At 54.8% G+C, this 18,997-nt stretch overlaps 1 protein-coding gene across 3 annotated transcripts in view; it reads right to left on the bottom strand.

Moving 5' to 3' along the window:
- Positions 1 to 18,997, bottom strand: part of SHANK3 (SH3 and multiple ankyrin repeat domains 3) — a 382,463-nt gene that overhangs the window by 21,755 nt on the left and 341,711 nt on the right. For all 3 annotated transcript variants that reach the window (XM_075742957.1, XM_075742888.1, XM_075742921.1), the window contains one exon: positions 9,877 to 12,202. In XM_075742957.1, the coding sequence (XP_075599072.1) occupies positions 9,877 to 12,202 (2,326 nt within the window). The remainder of the gene's footprint in view (positions 1 to 9,876; positions 12,203 to 18,997) is intronic.

Below are 18,997 nucleotides of genomic sequence, written 5' to 3'. Positions count from 1 at the left end.
GTAAAATCAAACATGAGACTGCCCAGCGCTCTGCGTGGGCTCTGGGGTTGCGTTCACACGTGGAAGCGACACAGATGTAGGTAGCTAGTTTCATACACGCTACGGGTAAAAAAAACAGGACAGACAAACATGGAAGCAGCACAACCAAGACCACACAGCTGGCCATGCACACTGGGGAAATTCGCCTGGTGGGCCCCCAGATCAGGGGCACGTGCCACAGCAAAAACCCTCCAGATCCCGCCCAGGCTGCAGGCGACCTGCTGCGGCCAGAGAGAGATCCAGCCCGGGGAGCTCGTGCGGACAGGGGTGGCCTCTCCCAGGTCTCACTGCCTGGGGAATGCACACAGCTCATCCGCCACGGGCTGGCGACGGGATTCCAGCAGCTCTGGTGGCAACTCAGACATGCTGGGGACGTGGACCATGGAGCTCTGCCATCGAGGACCCCTCCATCGGCAGTCATTAACTAGTTTGGGAGCTGGGGGGGGGGGGAATTTTCCTGTACCCTGATTTCCCGACAGTGCTCTCAGGTAAACACTTATCCATGGTTTAAGTTTGTGCCACAGTGACTTCCCTGGGGACACCGTGAGTCACCCACTGTGGGTCATGGGGCTGGACCTCCTGTGGTGCTGGGGTGCCTGCCGGAGGGCAGCACTGCCCGCGGGCCTCTTCCCCGCCGGCCAGCCGAGCCCCGGCCTGGGACAGCTCTGCCATCTCGGGCAGCAAGAGCTGCTGCCTCTGCCTCATGGGGCTTCTGCTCCAGATGACCCAGGACACCCATGAGTGGGAAGTCAGGAGCCTGCGGGAAGGGGGAGCCTTGTGCACCAACTGCACGGCGGGAGCTGCTGGGGCTCAGAAAGGGGATATTGCCTCCTGGGGTGGCAGCCGGCTCAGCCCCACGCTCGCTGGGGTCCCTCCCCTCCCTTGCTGGGGTCCCTCCCCAGGGGCCTGAGTTGCGCCAAGGGGGCCCTGCCCCTGCGCAGCCCTTGCTGGATATCCCCTGGGCAGCCGCGACGGGGACACACGGTCTGGTCCGGGCTACGGTAGGAATCCCATGGAAACCCGAGGGAATTTCCTCAGTCGTCACCTACGAGCAACAGCACAGGACATCACAGCACAGGGACACGGACATGCTACCGGGGCACACCAGGGCGGGCGGGGGACACTCACATGCCAGAGCAAGCGCCGCTGCCTGCTCTCAGCCAGCCGGGGCGGCGGGAGAGCGGGGAGCGGGACCGGCACAGGCGCGGGGAGACGAGGTGAGTTTGCTATGGGATGAGAACATGCTCACTTACACAACTCGCCCACCCTCCGGAGGCCAGAGGCGGTTCTAGACAGAGCAGCGCGGACATGCAGATGGAGAGCAGGAAGAGAGGCAATGAGAGAGAATGTTAGCTCCGGTCCAGGGCAGCAACAAGACGGAGAAGAGCGAACGGACTTCATCACACGGCCCGAGGCCAAGGCCGAGCGGCACCGCAGGAGCCCGGCCATGCCGTGAGGCCCGGGCACCTCCCACGCTGAGCGGGCCTGGGGGCTCCGGTGGCGTCGTGCACGGCACGGCGATGCCCCGCACTGGGGATGGGGCAGGCCCTGCAGCGCCGGGCAGAAAGGCTTCGCCATCTGGGGAGCGTGGCTGAGCCCCGGGCAGCTCTGGGAAAGGGCCGATCCCAGGGGCAGCGAGGGGAGCCAGGAAATGGCCGACACGGGGCTTTTGGGCCAGTGAAGGTCGGGACGTTCCACAGCGGCTGAGGTTCCGTTCGTGTGTTTACTACAGGAAATGGGACATTCATAATTGCATGAGTTCAACAGCCAAAGCCTGAAGGATTCGACAGAGCTATTTGTAACAGCTGGAGGAGAGGGAGGAGGAGGGGAAGAGACGGGGAAGGGACAGGACAGAGATTGGGGAAGGCAGAAGAGGGAGGGGAAGGAAACAACATATGCATGAGAAAAAATGCCCCACAGCAAGAACAAGAAAGAGCGGCAAATACAGTTCAACATCTTTTCTGACTTTACCCAACAGCTGTAAGTGTTTTGCTTTCATGGTTGTGAGAATAACAGCTACAGCTAAAGGTCAATGGAATATTATTAGGGCCTTGCAAGTGAGTTAGGGTTCCCAGAGGGGATAATCACAGTTCCTCTGGTACGGGCGTTTGCTTCAATCCCTTGCTGAGGTCTGTGCTGTGCCCAAGGACCTTCCCTGGGCTGGCAGGGGAAAATTCAACATCTGCTCTCCAGCGGGCAGGAGGGACGTGTTGCAGCTCCTCGCAGGGGCAAGAGAGACCTTGCACCCGCTGCCTGGGTGCTGGGCTGCTCTACTGGGCTTTCCAAACCTTCTTGTGCATCGCAAAATCTCTCAACTGTGGCTATGGGGAGGGAGCAAGAGGCCTCGCCCCACCTAGATGACATGGCCCCCCTCCTCCAAGCAGAGACGCCTCGTCTCCCCAGTCTGCGCTGCTGTATCAGGGGCTTCCACCAATGATTCGGTTTGGCACGGAGGCTACGAACATCAAATGATCGCTGCTGTCTTTCAGACTTTTATCTCTTTTCTGCAGGTGGAGTGGCTGCACACAGAATGGGAAGAAATGGCCAGGAGCTGTGCAGGAAGCACGGCCGCCTGGGTCGGGAGCTGTGCTGCTCCCGGCGGGTTTGCTTGGCTGAACAGGGCACTGCAGGGGAAAGTGCTGTCAGGCAGCTGCTGCAGGTCTCTGACGGCAGGGTCAAGCGAAGACTGCGCTGTTTCAGCTAGAGGATCCAGCCTGGTGCTGCGCAGCTCGCAGCGGAGGCATTTGGGCAGCCCCAGGGACGCGTGGTTATCCCCTGGGGAACGCAGGCACCTCCAGGATGGCATCCCGGCTGTGTCACGGTGACCAACCCGCTACACTCGAGGAGTGATGTAGAAGAGCAAGAGGACTTCTAAACGCATTTTCAATGCTCTCCCTCTCATGCTTCTCCATACAAGAGGGTCTCAGCCTCCAGCTATGGTTTTTCTTGGGCAGTTTTGCAGATGGAGCTGTGACTGGACCACAAGTCTTCCAGCCATGAGCTCTCGCCTGCCTGTGCTCTGTCGTGGAACAGGGACAATCGGGAGCAAAGCTAGTGTCACTAAATGTTTACAACAGTGGGGCTCTGGCAGACTCAGAGCATTACGGATCTAAGAGCTGCTTACACCTTAACTCAACGTTACATCTCTCATTGCAGCAACCCTGTTTTGTCCTCTGATTTCGTCTTTGTAGGAAAAGGAAATTTAGGGCTACTATCCATAGGAGACTTCCGGTCTCCTCGTGTGCTGCCCCTGGGGCTCTCCAAGCCAGCTCTCACTGTGGCAGACTGCCTGCAGAACTGCTCCAAGGGAGCGGGTAACCTCTTCCCATGTGGTTGCTTTGCCTCCTGGTTGCTGACAAAAGAGCTGGAATTTGGGTCCCTTTGTATTTCTCCATACAAGAGGAAAAGCCCTTTCTCTGTGACTTCCACTTCTAGACTGCTAAAGCTCTGAAAGGAAGAGCCCTTACGGCTCTTCTCCTGCAATGGGTGATAAAGCCACTGCATGGTGAGACCTTCCTGGAGCTCAACTCAGCAACGAGTAAACCCTTCAGGCTTTAACTCTTCCCTCTTTTGGGCCGCTTTGGCACTGACACCGTCTTGGTGGGACCCAGAGGTCTTCTTGCCGAGGTCTAGACAACCCCTCACTGCTCTTCCCAAGTCTCGCTCTGGACAAGCATGAGGCAGAGTCACAGTTTGCTCTTCTACTCACTCGGAGGGATGAGTGGATGAGCTGTGATTAGTAGATGTTAGTGACCAGATGAGGTGAAGCCAGCTGTGCTTGCTGTGACATGGACACATGCTGAGACTTGCTACCCACAATGCCCCTGTCTCCTTGTAGGCAATGCATGTCAACGTCAAAAACAGACCCCCCGGCCACCACTGGCAGGAAGCATTGAGCTGGTGTCAGATCGGTGCGTCACCTCATATCGAGGGGAGCGTTTCCCTGTGGTAGGTGCTCTCTCAATTACGACATTTTCACAGCACCCTCTAGAAACTCCTGCTTTTCCAAACACCCAACCTCCATCCGCTTATCTCTAAACAGCCTGTGCTTTCCCGCTCCCTTGCTGGCTGCAGAGCCACGTCTACGTGGAAAAGTCGCAGAGGTGGACCGGGCTCAGGAGGGCCCCATCCCCAGCCTGACATCCTGCGGTGAACGCTGGGAAAATGCCATGGCAACCAGGAGGGAAGAGCATCCTCAGGCACGCCGCTCTGAGCTGCCGGCAGAACGCTGGCATGACGAGCTCCCCCGCTGCCCGGGAGCCCCCGCCGCAGTGCCGGTGGCCCCGCTGCAGTACGCCTCCATGAGCAGAAGCCTCCTCCCACGGGAAGGGGAGCCCATGGAGCGAAGGATGCATTTTTAGTTACCTACAGAGATGCATTAAGCATCTTTAAGTCCAGCTGCCGCAGGAAAGCAGATGGAGACCTGCCAAGCCTCCGTCACGGGACTGCAGGTTTGCCTTCCCCTTCGGCGGCTGCAGCCGACACGTGAGGAAAGGCAGGGTGCTCGGGGGAGCTTGGGGGCTCACAGGACAGCGTGCTGCTGCGAGCACCAGCTGGGTCTCGCGTCTCCAGAAGCCGCAGGCTTCGTGGCCGTTAGCAGCCCGGCTGTTCCAGGCAGGGCTGTGGGGACGCCGTGCCTGACATCGCCGAAGGATGCTGCCGTCACCTGCCGAGGGGCTTCAGCGTCCCGGCACACGGGGGCCGGGGCTGCTGCCGGCACCCTGCCCGAGACTCTGCTGCTCAGCTGGAAGACCACCTCCTCTGCCAACCTCAATGCAGAACAAATAATTCCCGTTTGCCCCAAACTCCCTCTAGGGAAGGTGCTGAGCAGTGTGGATCTCAGCTGGCCTCATCAATGCCAATCTCCAGCTTTTCATCAGCTCTCCACGGACAATTCCCTTGACCGTGGAAAGAAAGCTCAGCTCTGCTTTGTGCGTGAGTTTAGACACCATGAAGAGACAAAAAGCCTACAAGGAAACAGGGGGTTGTATCTGCAGCGGCTGAAAGCTTGCACCAGAAATGTTACACCATTTAACTGAAACAGAATTAATTGATGAGTTTATATAGAAAGAGGTAGCTTTACCCTAGGAGCTAAATGCCTAAAGGGCTTATTTTTCTTCTCTCTCTCTTTCAGATCTGTAGAAATACAAAGCAGTTGTGGGTTTCCAGAACAGCACCTGAAAAACTCAGTTTTGCATCTAAAATTCTGCTTTACATGATACGTTTGGCATGTTCGGCTGTTGCTTAAAGATAAACAGGCAAGCAAGCAAACAAACAAACAAACAAACCCCTTTGCAAAGCACCCTCTAACCCAGGTTCTTGGCTGCATTAGCTGGAGCCCCAAGCCGGACCTGTGTTGGGACTTTGGACGCTTCTGGCCTGCGTCAGCACGAGCTCCCTCTGGCTCGAAGGGCTGGCCGATCAGCATCGCGCCGACACTGGCAGCAGAGGTGGGAGGTTGAGATCTGAGTGTGACTATGTGCAATGAGGAATGACACAAGCCTGATGAGGCTGGATGGCCACGGCCAGTCACAGGACAAGGGGACACTGAACAAGAATGCCATCTCAACACAGGGTTGAACATTGCACATTTAACGCGTGAGTCACCCTGAAGCGCGTGAGTTCAGTCTCGCTACTAATGCGGTTCTTCGGCTGGCATTTGCATCGCTAGCTGTGACTCACTGGATAACTAATCAGAAACGTACACCTCTCATTAGTTAGCGTCAGCTTTATTGTGGTAATGGATGTCACACAATGAATCCATCTCAGCGTTCAGCAGCAGCTCTGAGCTGCGGGGTCCTCGCACTGCTCCTGCGCAGCGGAACGACTGCTCGGCATCTGCTGCTGCGTGAGCTCTGTCCGGGGCTGGCTGGGAAGTTCAGGTCAGAGAGACGCCAAGGCGCCTGGTTGCTCTCCTGCAGCTCAGCTCAGCAAAGGCTACTGCATGTTGGGACGCTGGATCTTCAAGGATCCCGCTCATGTTAGACACGAAGCTAGCTGCTGCTGGCCTCAGGTCAGCCGTCAGAGACATGCCGTGCCAACGTAACGTCAGGGCAGCTCCCGGCGGAGCAAAGTTCCTGTGTCCCCACCTCAAGGGTCATGGCTTATTCCCATGGGGCAGCACGAATGAAGTTGTCACTCTGCTCTGCTGTCACTGTCACCGCCGAGCTACGGCGTCTCGGTGAGGACTGCGCAGAAGGCTGCATCTCAGCAAGCGGGCACGCTACTGCTTCGGGAGCGGAACCTTCCTCTGACAGCACGCGGTGCCCGGCACAGCAGAGCTTCCCTCGCCACGCTCAGCCCCGGCCGAGCGCACAGGGCCCGAGGAGCAGGGAGGATGGAATATACAGCATCTTTATCGATTGCCTTAACTCTGACCTTATGTTCTCATGCTCAGTATTTCTTGGCCTCTTTCTCAGTCCCTCTTGTCAAACGTCCTCCTGTGGAAGACCGTCTTGGAAGGAGACACAGCCAGAGTTAGAGTTATGGAGAAAGTGGTTTGTGTCTTCTGTTCCTGGGGTCCCAGGCAGGACCCTCATAGACCTCTGCAAGAGAAACGCACCAGGGCCTGCACTACGGCCGCCACGTGCAAAGAGAAGTCACCTGCTCTTAGATGGAACTACTGTAAATTCAGAATTTAATGTGCTTAGAGAACACCAGCAAGCTGCCCCGCCTGCTTCAGCAGTCCTGGAGGGGCATGGGCAGCACGAGGACGGCTCCTGCAAGGGCACCTCGTCCCCCCGAGTCCTGCGGAGCTCCAGGACACCTCTGGCTCTAGGTCAGAGCTGTAGTTTGGCTCACGACCCTCTCTGGAGCAGAGCTACATGTAGGAATGACAGAAGAAGCTGCAGCACAAGTCAGTCCACAGCCCTCTAGTCCTCCACATGCCCCATGGAGCATCCCTGGGCTTTCAGGAAGCCTGTCCGAAGGGGTGCAGCACCCTTCAGCCCCTGAGGCAATGCTCAAGGGCTGGCAGCGGCCGTCGGTACCACCGCACTCCTCAGCAGCACTGCTGTGTTTAGGAGTGGCTGTTGTGGGAGGTTTTGGTAATAGTGTCGTTCTCAGGACAGGCTCAGGGACTGGAAAATGTGTCCTGAAATGGGTTGTCTAATCTTATCTAACTGCTCGTTACATTATTTTCTGAATTTACAGCAATTTCATAAAAGAGAGGAATTTTCACAATGGAGGAGAGTGGCTGACATCATTAAATATTCTATTTACAGCTGACTTCCTGGGAAATATTTCAAATCTTTGACATCGACCGGGAGCATAAAAATTTCAGAGATGAAAGGCCATGGCTTTCAGAAAAAGGAATGAGAACGTTTAACTCTGCAGGACAGCTGAAGTGCCAAACACTCAGTGGCAGGGCGGGAAGGAGAGGAGGAGGACGGGGTCTCTACGGAAGGTGACATGCGGCAGGAACACGTCACAGGGTGGGAGTTTGGGCAGGGTCTGCTGCTCCCGGGAGAGACGGGGAAGCACGAGGGGATCAAGGGGAAGCAGTGGTGGTCCTGGAGGCGTGAAGGACAGGAAGAGTTGAAGAGAGGCAGAGGATGGACGAGGGGTATCCCCTAGAAATGGGGGGTACGTGCACGTCGCTGCTGGGAGGCTGCACGAGGAACAGCAGATCAGCTGCACGCGTGACCTGGACGGACGCGGGAGGACAGGGAAGGAAGGAAGGATGGGCAGCGGGGGGGCGGCGTTCTGACACCACCTGGAGTCACAGCTGCTTTTGGCTGTGGGCGCTGGGAGGCAAAGGGGGCTGAGGGCGGACGACCCAGCGGCCCTCCCACCAGCCCTGCATGGGGGGGGTCAGCTGGGCCCCAGAGCAGATCTCAGCGAAGGGCCAATGCCCGGCACGGGCAAGCTGCTTGAGGTGCCACGGCTGCCGTTCAGAGCTGGCAACGTCCAAGTTCTCTAGTGTCACTGAAGATATGCACAGTCAGCACTTTTTAGGAACGGGGGCGTGGTGTGCCTGATTTCAGAAGGGTCCCCAAACGCAACTGAACTGCATTCAGCACAGGACCCCGTGGTTCCCGACTGAGCAGTGCAGGGGGAAGGGACCCCGTGGGAGATGCTGGTCTCCAGGGAACGGCCACAATCGGCACCTGGGGCTCAGTCCTGAGAGACAGAACAGTGTAGCAGGGCAAGATCCACAGATTTTATTCCACGCTGTGGCGGTAACTACAAGTTTGGCACCTACTGAGAGGTGGGTCAGCAGTGCAGCCAGGCTGGCACTGCCAGCACAGGCACCGCAGGGAGCCGGGAGCCGGCCGAAGGATGGAGCTACACAACCACTCCCTCGGGGTATGTCAGGACGGGACACTTTGTCCCCCGTGCTACAGCCTGAAACGTCACCAGCTGTGCTAGCACCACGTGGACGTGTCACCCTTCACTGTCATGACTTGGTTAGAAAAACCTTTCCAAAAGAAGGGCTCCCCTTAGCTCAGAGCTCCCTGCCGAACTGGCACCTTGCTGACCCCAGCAACCACCCATGGGTGATGCCGGTGCGACCTGCTCGCTGTGGCTTTGCTGCTGCGGGAGCTGTGGTGTGGCGGCATCCTAAAAGGGTAAATCGAGATCGCAGATTTTGGGTCACTTCCTGCTATAACTTAAGATATCAAAGCCTTGTAGGGTTCGCTCTCAAATCTCAGGCTCTAATTTAGAGCTTTTGGTTTAGTTTAATACTACAGTTAGGTGGGGATGTTGGGGCAGAGGGGCCGCTGCTGCTGTGGGGGCAGCAGGTCAGAACAGATGCCGGGTGCCGGGAGGTTGGTGGGCACCGGGCACTGAGGACACGGCAGGCAGGAGAGCAGCGCAGGGCAGCGCGAGGGACGCAGAGAGGTCCATGCTGCTTGGGGAGCGTGACGGTCACAGCTCCAGCGTGGGGGAGAGAACCGGTGTCTCCTGAGCGCGTGAGGGACGAGGGAACCCCAATATGGCTTTCTAAGAGAAAGAGGCTCCTGCGTGGCCTGGGGTCCCTCTGCTGTGACCTTTCGGGTCCCCTGGGCGGACTGGGCTCTGCGCAGGTCTGTGTGTGGAGGGGGAGAACAAGGGCTGAGAGGATCTACCACGCTTAGGCGCTGCATAGGTACCTCTGAGCCAGCAGCCAACCCGCCAGCCCGCTGGCACGGAGACGTGTGTGACCGGCGCTGCGAGCGCCCATGGGAGCGATGCCCGGCTGCACCCCCCTGCCTGGAGCCACGCGTTACACCCCCAGCTGTGCCCTGCCAAAACTCCTCCCTGCGGGTCACCAGGGCCGGCTCGTTCCAGAAACGGCACCGAGCTCTGCCTCAGCGAACCACGGTCGGGGCGGTGCTGCTGTGTCCTTTCTAGGGCTGTCACGACACCTCGTGACGGCTCCTGCGCAGCAGTGACTGACCAGAGCTCTAATACGTAGTGTGACAACATTTGGAGATCCTTTGAAATGAAAAGCACTAGAGAAACACACATTGTTATTAATTGTTCAGGAGCAAACATTTAGAAGTGAAACCCACGACTAAATACAGCAGCTTAACAATAGCATCGAGACAGAGGAGGAACATGAAACAACAGGAAGGCAATTTAAAAGGAAAAAGCAGGAAAAAGCAACAGTGCGAGCTCGCTACGTGTGCGGTGCGTAGAGAGGAGCCATGAACAAATCACACCAACTTCTGGAAAGCATGTCTCAGCATTGTCTCTCCCCGTGCAGCTGAGAAGTCCTGACATCTCTGAAATGCCCCTCAAAACACACCCTGGATCTCTCGGCACACTTACACTCTGCTTATGCACCTCCCTGTCCCCCCGGGTGCCTGAGCCCTGCACCCATCCCCCCCCCGCCAGCGACCAGCACCTTACCGTGCCGCGACCACAGGCGACTTCTTCCCGGGATCTAACGTGGACCCGGCCGGTTCCTCCCCCAGTGATCGTGTATCCTTATTCAGTTGCTGTAACCGGGAACTTAGCTCACTGATCACAGTTGGCTTGTCATCATCAGCCCCATGGATCGGCCTGCTCTCCATGGGGTCCCCCCATAGCTTGGACCTTCTCTGAAAGAGGTAGCGTGGCCGGCCAATGCTGGCTGACGCCAGAGTGGCCGCATGTTGCTGGGAGATGAGCTCGCTGTCCGAAGACTGCTTCAAAAGTGGGTCCCTGAAAGTAACTGGCCCCTTGCTGAGCTGGGACTTGAGTTTTGGCTTTGGAGGCACTGGTGGCTTCTCGAGTATAAAAGTTTGTCCATCCGCAAAGGAAGTGTATGTGTCAGTAGGCTCCCCGCTTTCTGAGGACAACGTAGACATGCTGGAGACCGTAGAGATGGTGCTTGTGGTCTCCAGGTGATGGTCACTTGAACTTCTGGTGTCCACCTCTTCCACTCCCGAGTCTGCAGCAGACTCTGGGGCTATGGGGGCATCAGAGGGCTTCCCTGAGGGTGTTCCGCCAGTGGTAGAAGGTGCTACTGCTGCCGCTGGTATGGATGGCGTGCTAGGCGTAGCCAGGTGGCTGACTGGTGTGCCAGGGGTGGTGACCAGTACCCCGTTTGCAAACTCATCTGGTGGAGGGACCAGCCCTATCTTGGCCAGCTCCTCCCGGGTCTCTTCGTCACTTGAAGACAACTGAGCTGGTGGGAGGGTAACCGTGTAGGGCTCCACCTCTTCCTCCGAACTCCCTTGTCCCAACGTCTTGTCAGAGGCTGGACTGACTGGAGGCTTTCCCACGGGACTGGGCTGGGTCTCTGCTTTGGGGGACTCTGCTGGCTCTGTGCATGCTTCAGGGACAGCTGGTTTCTCCTCTTTTACCTCAAGTCCTATCTCGTCTTGGCCATTACTTGTGGCATGAACCATGATGAGGCCAGCGGTCTTCTGCTGTGATGTATCCACTATGCTAATAATCATGGACTTCTTGTCTTCTTGTTTCTTCTCCTCCTTCCCAGGTGTTTCTGCTCTTGCCTCAGTTTCTTTTCTCAGCGTGGACGGAGTCCCCCACTGGCTCTTAGTGGGGGCCAAAGTCCCAGAGTCTGTTCCGATTGCCCCTTTGCCTCCAGGTGAGTATGCAGGGGACACTAAGCTCTCCAACTCCCCCCTCTCTGGTTCTTTGGTTTGGATGTCCACAAACAGGGGTGCTGCTCTGTCTGAGTCTGGGCTGTGGATCGGGGTGGGCGACCGGGATGGGACTTGAGTTGAGAGGGCCCGTTCCCTTGCGGCCAGCGCAAGCGCCAGTGGCGAGTTCGGATCCAAGGGCTTTCCTGTTAGGGGGTGGATGAACGTTGAGGATGAGCTGCTAATTAATGGCTTTAAAGCTGAGACAGGGGAAGGCAGTAGTACATCTCGGCTTCCTAACAACCGCTCATCAATAGACCGGGACTGCTGCAAGGATGGCATGTCGCTGCTGGGGGGGCTTCCTTCAATGGCCCCAACCGAGAGGAAGACAGTGGATTTCCGCCTCTCATCCAGACGACGGTCTCTGTCCTTCATGACTCCAGCGATGGCAGTGGCGAAGGGGATGCTTGTGGTTTCAACCTGAGCAATGCCGGTGTGGTGCTGATATTCCACTCCACTCAGGCGATGGCTCCTGCGGGTGGGAGAGGGCTCCCGTGTAAAGCCTCCGGTGATGGACAGTGCTGCTCTCTCCTGTGCATCCTCCACTTGCAACTGCTTAACAAGAGGACTCTTCTTCCTCTGTGGCTTGGTGGGAGCAAACAGGCTGACGTTGAACTGACCCATGTTGGCATAAGGGTTGTCAATCACTCTCCCCTTCCTCTTCAGCTTCTCTGGAGGAGTTGCAGATGGGCCAGGCCGGGGGATCTCTGTTGGCTCCACGGGAAGATGAGAGGAATCCTGTAGGATTATCATGGATCGGGCCCTCTTCTGCCTTTCAGGGTAAGGAATGGAAGTCCTCGCCTGATCATACATCTCAGCTGCGCTAATGACCTGCGGGAGTCCATGGAGTTTAGCCTCCAGGCTTGGCTTAAAGCTTGATCTTATGGTATCGTAAGCTCTTCCTGGGGGTGGAGGTGGCGAGAAGGATGGAGGGGGGCCTGTGTCAAAGTAATACGGAGAAGGAGGTGGAGGTGGGGCTGTCTGAGGTGGTGGTGGAATCCCGTGTCCTTCCCTAACAGTGTCTTGCATCGATGTGCTCCGGGGAAACTTCCCATCTAGCAAAGAAGCAGCAAGTTTCTCATCTTCGCCTGGAAAACAAGAAGAACAGCGAAGTCAGAGAGGATGTCTCTAGAGAATACAGAGCGCAATGCTTGCCGCAAATCAGATATATGACATCCTTTCCTTCCCCCACCACACTTTCTTTCTGAGGTGACTTTCCACTTCATCTTTTGTTTGCTTGGTGCAAGCATTTGCAGTTTGGCCCTTTGCTCACGTTCACTTGGCACAGAAGGGTGGCCGCAGACTTTCACAGTGTCTTACGTTCTCTTAAATCCATCAGACAGTTGTGCTCAACACTTTCCAACCAGGCTGAACACTTCCAGACCAAGGCAACGGTGACAGAACTGAACACTTGCTCCATCAAACCTCTCGACACCCAACTGCCAACATGTGAGACAGCTGAGTGCGACCAGGTTGTGCAACTCACAGCAAACGGTGCCATCTCCCATGTGCGGGTTCTCGCACTCTCCCGCTCGCTCTTCGCGTGTCACACTCCCCCCCTTTCCCCTGAGGGGTTACATATGCTTCAATGTGCCAGACTGAATTCAGAAGCAGGGTCTAGCAGAAACTTGCTATGTATTTCAAGAATTGGAAATACCCAAGGAAGCCAGATTCTGCCATTCTTACTACTAACTTACTACCTGGGTGCACAGCGGGAGCTTTTTCAGGTACTCGTAATACTCAGTGAAAGAGTATGAGAATCCTGCTAAGTAAAGTAATAGGAGGAAAAATCCATTAACGTAGCAAGTATGGTGCAAGCACTTGCACGGACGCAAGTTAACCAGCCCAGCTTGCTCCAGCTTTCAGCATCGGCCTGCCCCTCTTCACCAAGTCCTGCTTTGCTGCGCTCACCTCTCACTTGCCGTACCTGCCTCAGCCACAGTTCAGCTGTTTTCAAGGTTTCACATTGCTCGTGAGAGAATGCTCAAACCGGCAGAAAGCCACGTCTTGGCACAGCGGCACGGTGACCACTGGCTTTTTTGGCTCTAATGCTTTTTCTGTGATGTCCACCAGCATTCAAAGTGCTTCGGCAACTGCGCTTGCATTACGTTACTGATTTCACCAAATGCCTGCAGATGCAGAGTCCGCTGGGGAAAAGGGGAATATTTTGGCCAGTGAGCATTGAACTTTACATCTCATCGCATTGTTCCGACTATCACTGTGTTCAAAGCCATGCTATTTTTGCTGAGCACAGTTTGGGGATTTTTAATACCAAAGTAGCTTAATGAACTGGAAGCACGAAACAAGTTCAAAGAGGGACTGGACAAAGCCGTGGAGGATGCACTTTTTGTGGGTTATTATGTGCACAGAAACCTCCGTAGCTGCCTGGGTGAGTATTCAGCAGAAATATATCCTTGCCCTGTTTTCACTGTTCCCTGGGCATCTGCTTAAGACAGGATCCTGCACTAGATGGAGCCATGGTTTGATTCAGTATAGACATTGTCATGTTCTTAACAGCATGAAGATCCAAAAAACCCCAGTTGTGCCTTTATGCTTCTTTCTACTTCTCACCTGGGAATGGCCGAGAGTTAAAACAAGGAAATTTATGCAGCGCTGAGCTGTTACCATGCCCAGACTGTTACAGAACATGGTCTAGTGCCATCAGAGCTTGTCTTAGGGATGCGCTGACCACCCTGCAGAGAGGTACGACTGTGTCGAGTACAGAGCTACTTCAGGAAGCAAAACTGGAAAGGTGGTTCACCTTTCTCAAATTCCCTGACCTGCAAAGAGCAGCCTGCCAAGCGGCTGCCAGGCCAGCGGAGACACTGGCTACCAACAGTCACTGGCTGCTGCAAATTCTCAGTGGTCAACCGTGAACAGCTGTAGGTGTGGCAACCCCTGTTCTACCTCTGGGGCTTCCACAAGCCCCAGTAGCTCATCGTTCCTGCTGTGAAGTTCTTTTAAAGTGCTAATAGCAAAGTATTTCAAGTGAAGGAAGGGTGAAGGGGACAGTTAGATAATCTAAACATATTCAAGGTGTGGGCATTAGTTTTTGTTTTATTTTACACAGCTGCCTCTACAATTATTCATTTTGTTCTTTCTGTTCCCCACCTGTTATTTTTTTCTGCCTCCATTTTTTCCTTAAATGAGGGGACCACTTTGGAAAATGATATCCGAAGCACTACCAAGTTCATCTCAAAAGCACTGAGACAGACCAGAGGAACGGGCCAGCAGAAACTCCATGAATTTCAAGGAGGACAGATGCCAAGTCCCACACCTGAGGGGGAAGAACCCCTTGGAACTGGACGGGCTGCGGACTGGCTGCCTGGGAAGGAAGAACTTGGGGGGCTTGGTATGCAGCGAGGTGAACGTGGGCTGGCGCTGGGCCTGGGCAGCAAAGGCCAGCAGCGTCCTGGGCTGCGGGAACAGGAGCAGAGGCAACAGGCAGAGCAAAGCCGTTATCCCTCTCCCTCTCACTCATCAGACCACACCGGCAATACCGCACCAGTTTTGGGGCCCCCAATACAAGAGATACCCCCACAAAAACTGAAGGGAGCTCAGCGGAGAGCCGCCCAGACAGTCGGGGCTGGAGGTCTTGCTCTGTCTGGAGAGGCTGAGGGAGCTGGGCTTGTTCAGCTTGAAGGAGGAATGGCTTTGGGGGGACCTAACAGCAGCCTTCCGGTACCTGCGGCGAGGTTACCAAGAAGATAAAGCCAGGCTTTTCACAGTGGTACATGGTGGGGGGACAAGAGGCAATGGGCAAAACTGGTATGAGAGGTTCTGACTGAACAAAAGGAGAAATTTTATGATGAGGACATTTTATGATGAGGCTGCCCAGAAAGGGTGTGCAGTCTCCATCCTTGGAGGTTTTCAAGACCAGACTGGATAAAACGCTGAGCAACATGATCTGATGTCACAGCTGACCCTGCTTTGAGCTGACGGTTGGACTAGACGCCTTCTCCATCCAACCTGAATTATCCTTTGATCCTACAGGAGAAGAAGAGTGGCTTCCTTCCAGTTCTGGTTCCCCAAGCTGACCATCTCTACAACCCCGTTCCTTGGTATAGTGGGAATAATGTCTGTTCCCTGTGAAACTGAACATTTCCTATTGCTCCTCAGCAAGAAAATCAGCACTCAGGAGAGATCACTGATGGGAGAGGTGGGAGGAAAGCAAGTCCTTGGCACGCTCTTTCTTCACTACCTGCAACTCACCATTCTGACACAGCTGCTCTGCTCACTGTACCGGCGTGTTTGCCATCCGAGTCCTGCATAAACAACTACAGCCATTTACTCATCTGCCTCTCCTCCTCTCCGTGCAGCTTGCTCACTCCCTATATTCTGTTGACGACGCTGCCTCGATCCCCACTTCTCCAGTCTTGCAGATCAAAGGCACATCTCGCCCAGCGTGCTGCCTGGCAGCAGCCAATACTACTTGCCTGAGGAAGCATGTAGGAACACAGCGAGCACGCAGCGCTGCTTCGCTCCTCCCAAACACTCTGTCAGCTTCCAGCAATTTGCTGATCAAGAGCTGGCTGAGTCAGACTGATTTGTGTTTAACCCTTGTAGGACTTTCTTCTTCCAGCTGCTTGGCAGTGCTCTTTGAACTGATGCAAATTTCTCGCGCTCCCCATATCCTGCAGCAATGAGCTCTGTGGCTCGCCAGCACCCTGTGCAGAATTACCTCCCTTTCTTGCTTTTGAAATTCCATTGCAGTTTAATTTGGTGCCCATCTGGTCTGTAAAGACCTTTTACAAGGCTTTCTTTGAATTGTGTTGCTGTGTTATTATGTTCTCTTATTCGAATCTTTCACTACCCATTCCTACTGTGATAGCGAATTTTGTAAAATACAGTCTTCACGATAGGAAAAAACTCCTCACTGATGTTTAAATGTGATCACATGGGCAAAATGAAACCTCTCCCTTAACACGGAGAAGCATCTGTTTATAACTAAGCATGAGACTAATCATTGCTGAGTTTTATTTACTGTCTACGCAGGATATAGTTCTGCTCAGGGAGTCTCCGAAGTTGAACAAAGACAACCAGTAATCCCTTGGGAGCAGGCTTGAAAACTGATGTCTTGATTAAGCACTGGATTTATGAATTGCGTTCGATCCTTGCAGAGCAGGCTGGACTCTGCACAGAGCCCTGCAGAGGTAACGAGCACCCAGCCACAGAGAAACCCCCCCCGGTGAAAGCAGTGCCGAGGACAAGGGTCCTACAAAGTGAGGGACCAGCTACAAGACCAGTGGAATCATCCTGGCAGGTTTTAACTTGAAACGGAGACATTCTACTTATCTAAAATGCTGGCAGCCAAAAGCATGGCTCTTTCATCCAGCTTCACTCCTACTGACTGAAATGTTAACAGTTAATCACTTGTCGTAAATATGTCGGGTTTTCACTTTTACCTCAACACTTGCCTGCTGGCGAGTGCTGCGTCGGGCAATGGGCAGACCTCGGCCCAGGGGACGGGCAGTCTGCAGGAGGAGGAGCCCAACCACCTCCTGCAGCCCGTGGAGCCCTTCTACATGACCCAGAGGCACCCAAGAGACTGCAGAGCCACCAACGTGTGCACCCACACAGCAGACCATCACCCCACACTAGAACTCTTGGGTGAGAAGCCTCAGCCAGACTCTAACACGCAGCACGACACGGGGGGAAGGCAGTTCCTTTAAATTTGGAGCACCTGAACTAGACTGTCCTTTCGTTCTGTGGATCTCAACCTAGCAATTACCGACTTGCTGCTTGCTGTTCCCCCATGTCGCAGGATCACGCACGGCGTCTGCGCTCTGTTTCCTGGCACGCTTGGCTGCCAGCGACCGAGCGCTCCCGCCTCCTCCAGACCCCCTCCACCACCCACCGAAGGGCTGCCAGATGAATGTGAAACCTTGCGAGCTGCTCCAGGTTCTCTGGAGGGATGGCGGCGGTGGGGCTGACCTCCGAGAAGAGGGAGCGTTTGTCTGTCACAAACGGCACAACCCTGTGTCTGCCCGGGACCTCCCTCTGCGCCTGATCAGTCTTCCATATGCAGAACTGGAAGATTAAACTTCCAATGACAAATAAACAAACCTGTCCCTTTGCTAACTGCCATTGAGACTTTGTGTCTCAGCTCTCTTCAAACAGCATGTACTGCATCTTCATCGTAGGGGGGCATATATGCTTCCTACAAAGAGCAATAAGGCATCACCGGGATCGAACTATGGAGGTCGGTGCATGCAGGAATAAAGAGCCCGAGTCAAAATGGAGCCTCCAGCGACCAGCAAGGACCAGCGAAGATCCCCGTCTCCGAGCACTCGGAGTGACCTGTCTGCAATGAGAATCACGCTCCGGGCACACGCCCGAAGCGCCGCCTGGCAGTGCCACAAGCCTCATGGCAACCCCTTCTGCAATTCACAGCATGCTCAATGCATTATTAATCCCCAGGGAAAACACAAAAACCCTCCGTAATGCTTTTGGGCCCGTTGCCATAACACCCTAAATCCCTGTGAGAATCTAACTCTGTGCATTAATTTGGGCTAGCTAATGAGGTGGCTGTCTCCAGAGCACACCCCACCGTTCCCAGCCTTGCTTTCCCCATGCAGGGATGGCAGAGCAGCTCCCAAAGCCACCCCTGAGCCGCAGCCAAACGGTGCCCCGTGCCGCAGCTTCGCTCACATCCAGAAGCGGAAAGCGGGCGAGTGTCGCCATCCTCGGGTGTGTGGGGCTGACATCAGCCACAGGCAACAACCAAACTGACTGGAGGAGGAGGAAAGCCCACTGTCCTTCAGAGAGCAGGGAAATAACAGTACTGTGCTGGCTGCTATGGCACGAAGCTTACATCCCAGCCAGGGTGAACCTGAGAACCTGTTTAGAAGAGGGGAAAGCACTGGGAGTTCCCCTGGATGAGGGAAGGACGGTCCTGGAAGGGGATCGGGGAGGGCTGCCCCCACCCTGCCAGCCCTTCCTCGGCCAAGGAAGGATGCACACTCACCCCGAGCTGGCAGAGCAGGAGCAGCCCGACATCCTCAGCGTCTCTTTGAACACCAAGTCACCCCTTATTTCCTCAGCAGTGACGATGCTTAGTCAGTACGGAGCATCTGCCACCTACAGCCAGCGCCCGCAGCCCATCGGGCTTCTACCTGACACGGGGGAACATGCTACTTCTCTCCGTGCAAAACCTCCATCTACATCATCTTGAATTTGCTCAGGGGAGAGACTTAGTGGGTACCGTGACGGTTCTGCAGACTTTCAAGTGTTTTTAACTTCTGATGCTGGAGCAGATGGCGTGGTAGCTATCTTGGAAGTCTGACAGAGATTTTTCTTTTCTGTCAGCCTCCCCACTGCAATGCATTTCTTCAGATTTTTGTTGAAATATTTCTTCCCCTCTGCTTTCTTTGTAGCCAGTCGAGGGTTAACTACCTGTGTCTCAAGAAATTTTTAGATGCAAACATGAAATGCTTTGATCTTTTGTCACAAGTCCCTGGGAATCTAAACCAGCTGTGCAATATGCAAATAATTGAGAGCGTTTCTTCACCAAAAAAACAAACCAAGCAACCAACCTCTGCTTATTTTTCATCTCATTCCTTGCTTTTAGTAGTGATTTTTATCATGAAGTCAACTGACTGTACAGCGTGTGAGCCTGTCGTTGTGGGTGTGAAATGACAGCTCAAGAAGGACTTCTAAACCAAGCCAATTGCAACCCAATTTCTGCTGTTTGGCTGTTTTCTATTTTAGCTTATCTGGAATTCCACAAAAATTAGCCAGCTTCTAAGAGGCATTGCGTTTGGTGTCTATTGTGGCAGGCAAACTGGAAACAAGAAGTTGCTGTCCCCTGCTCAACAGGAATTGTTCCCTTTCGGTGCAGACAGACATATGTCACTCTTGGATGGAGCCTAGAATTAAGAGCT

The sequence above is a fragment of the Balearica regulorum genome, chromosome 1 (assembly GCF_011004875.1).
Source record: "Balearica regulorum gibbericeps isolate bBalReg1 chromosome 1, bBalReg1.pri, whole genome shotgun sequence".
NCBI lineage: Eukaryota > Metazoa > Chordata > Aves > Gruiformes > Gruidae > Balearica > Balearica regulorum.
This window is presented reverse-complemented; position numbering and strand designations above follow the sequence as displayed.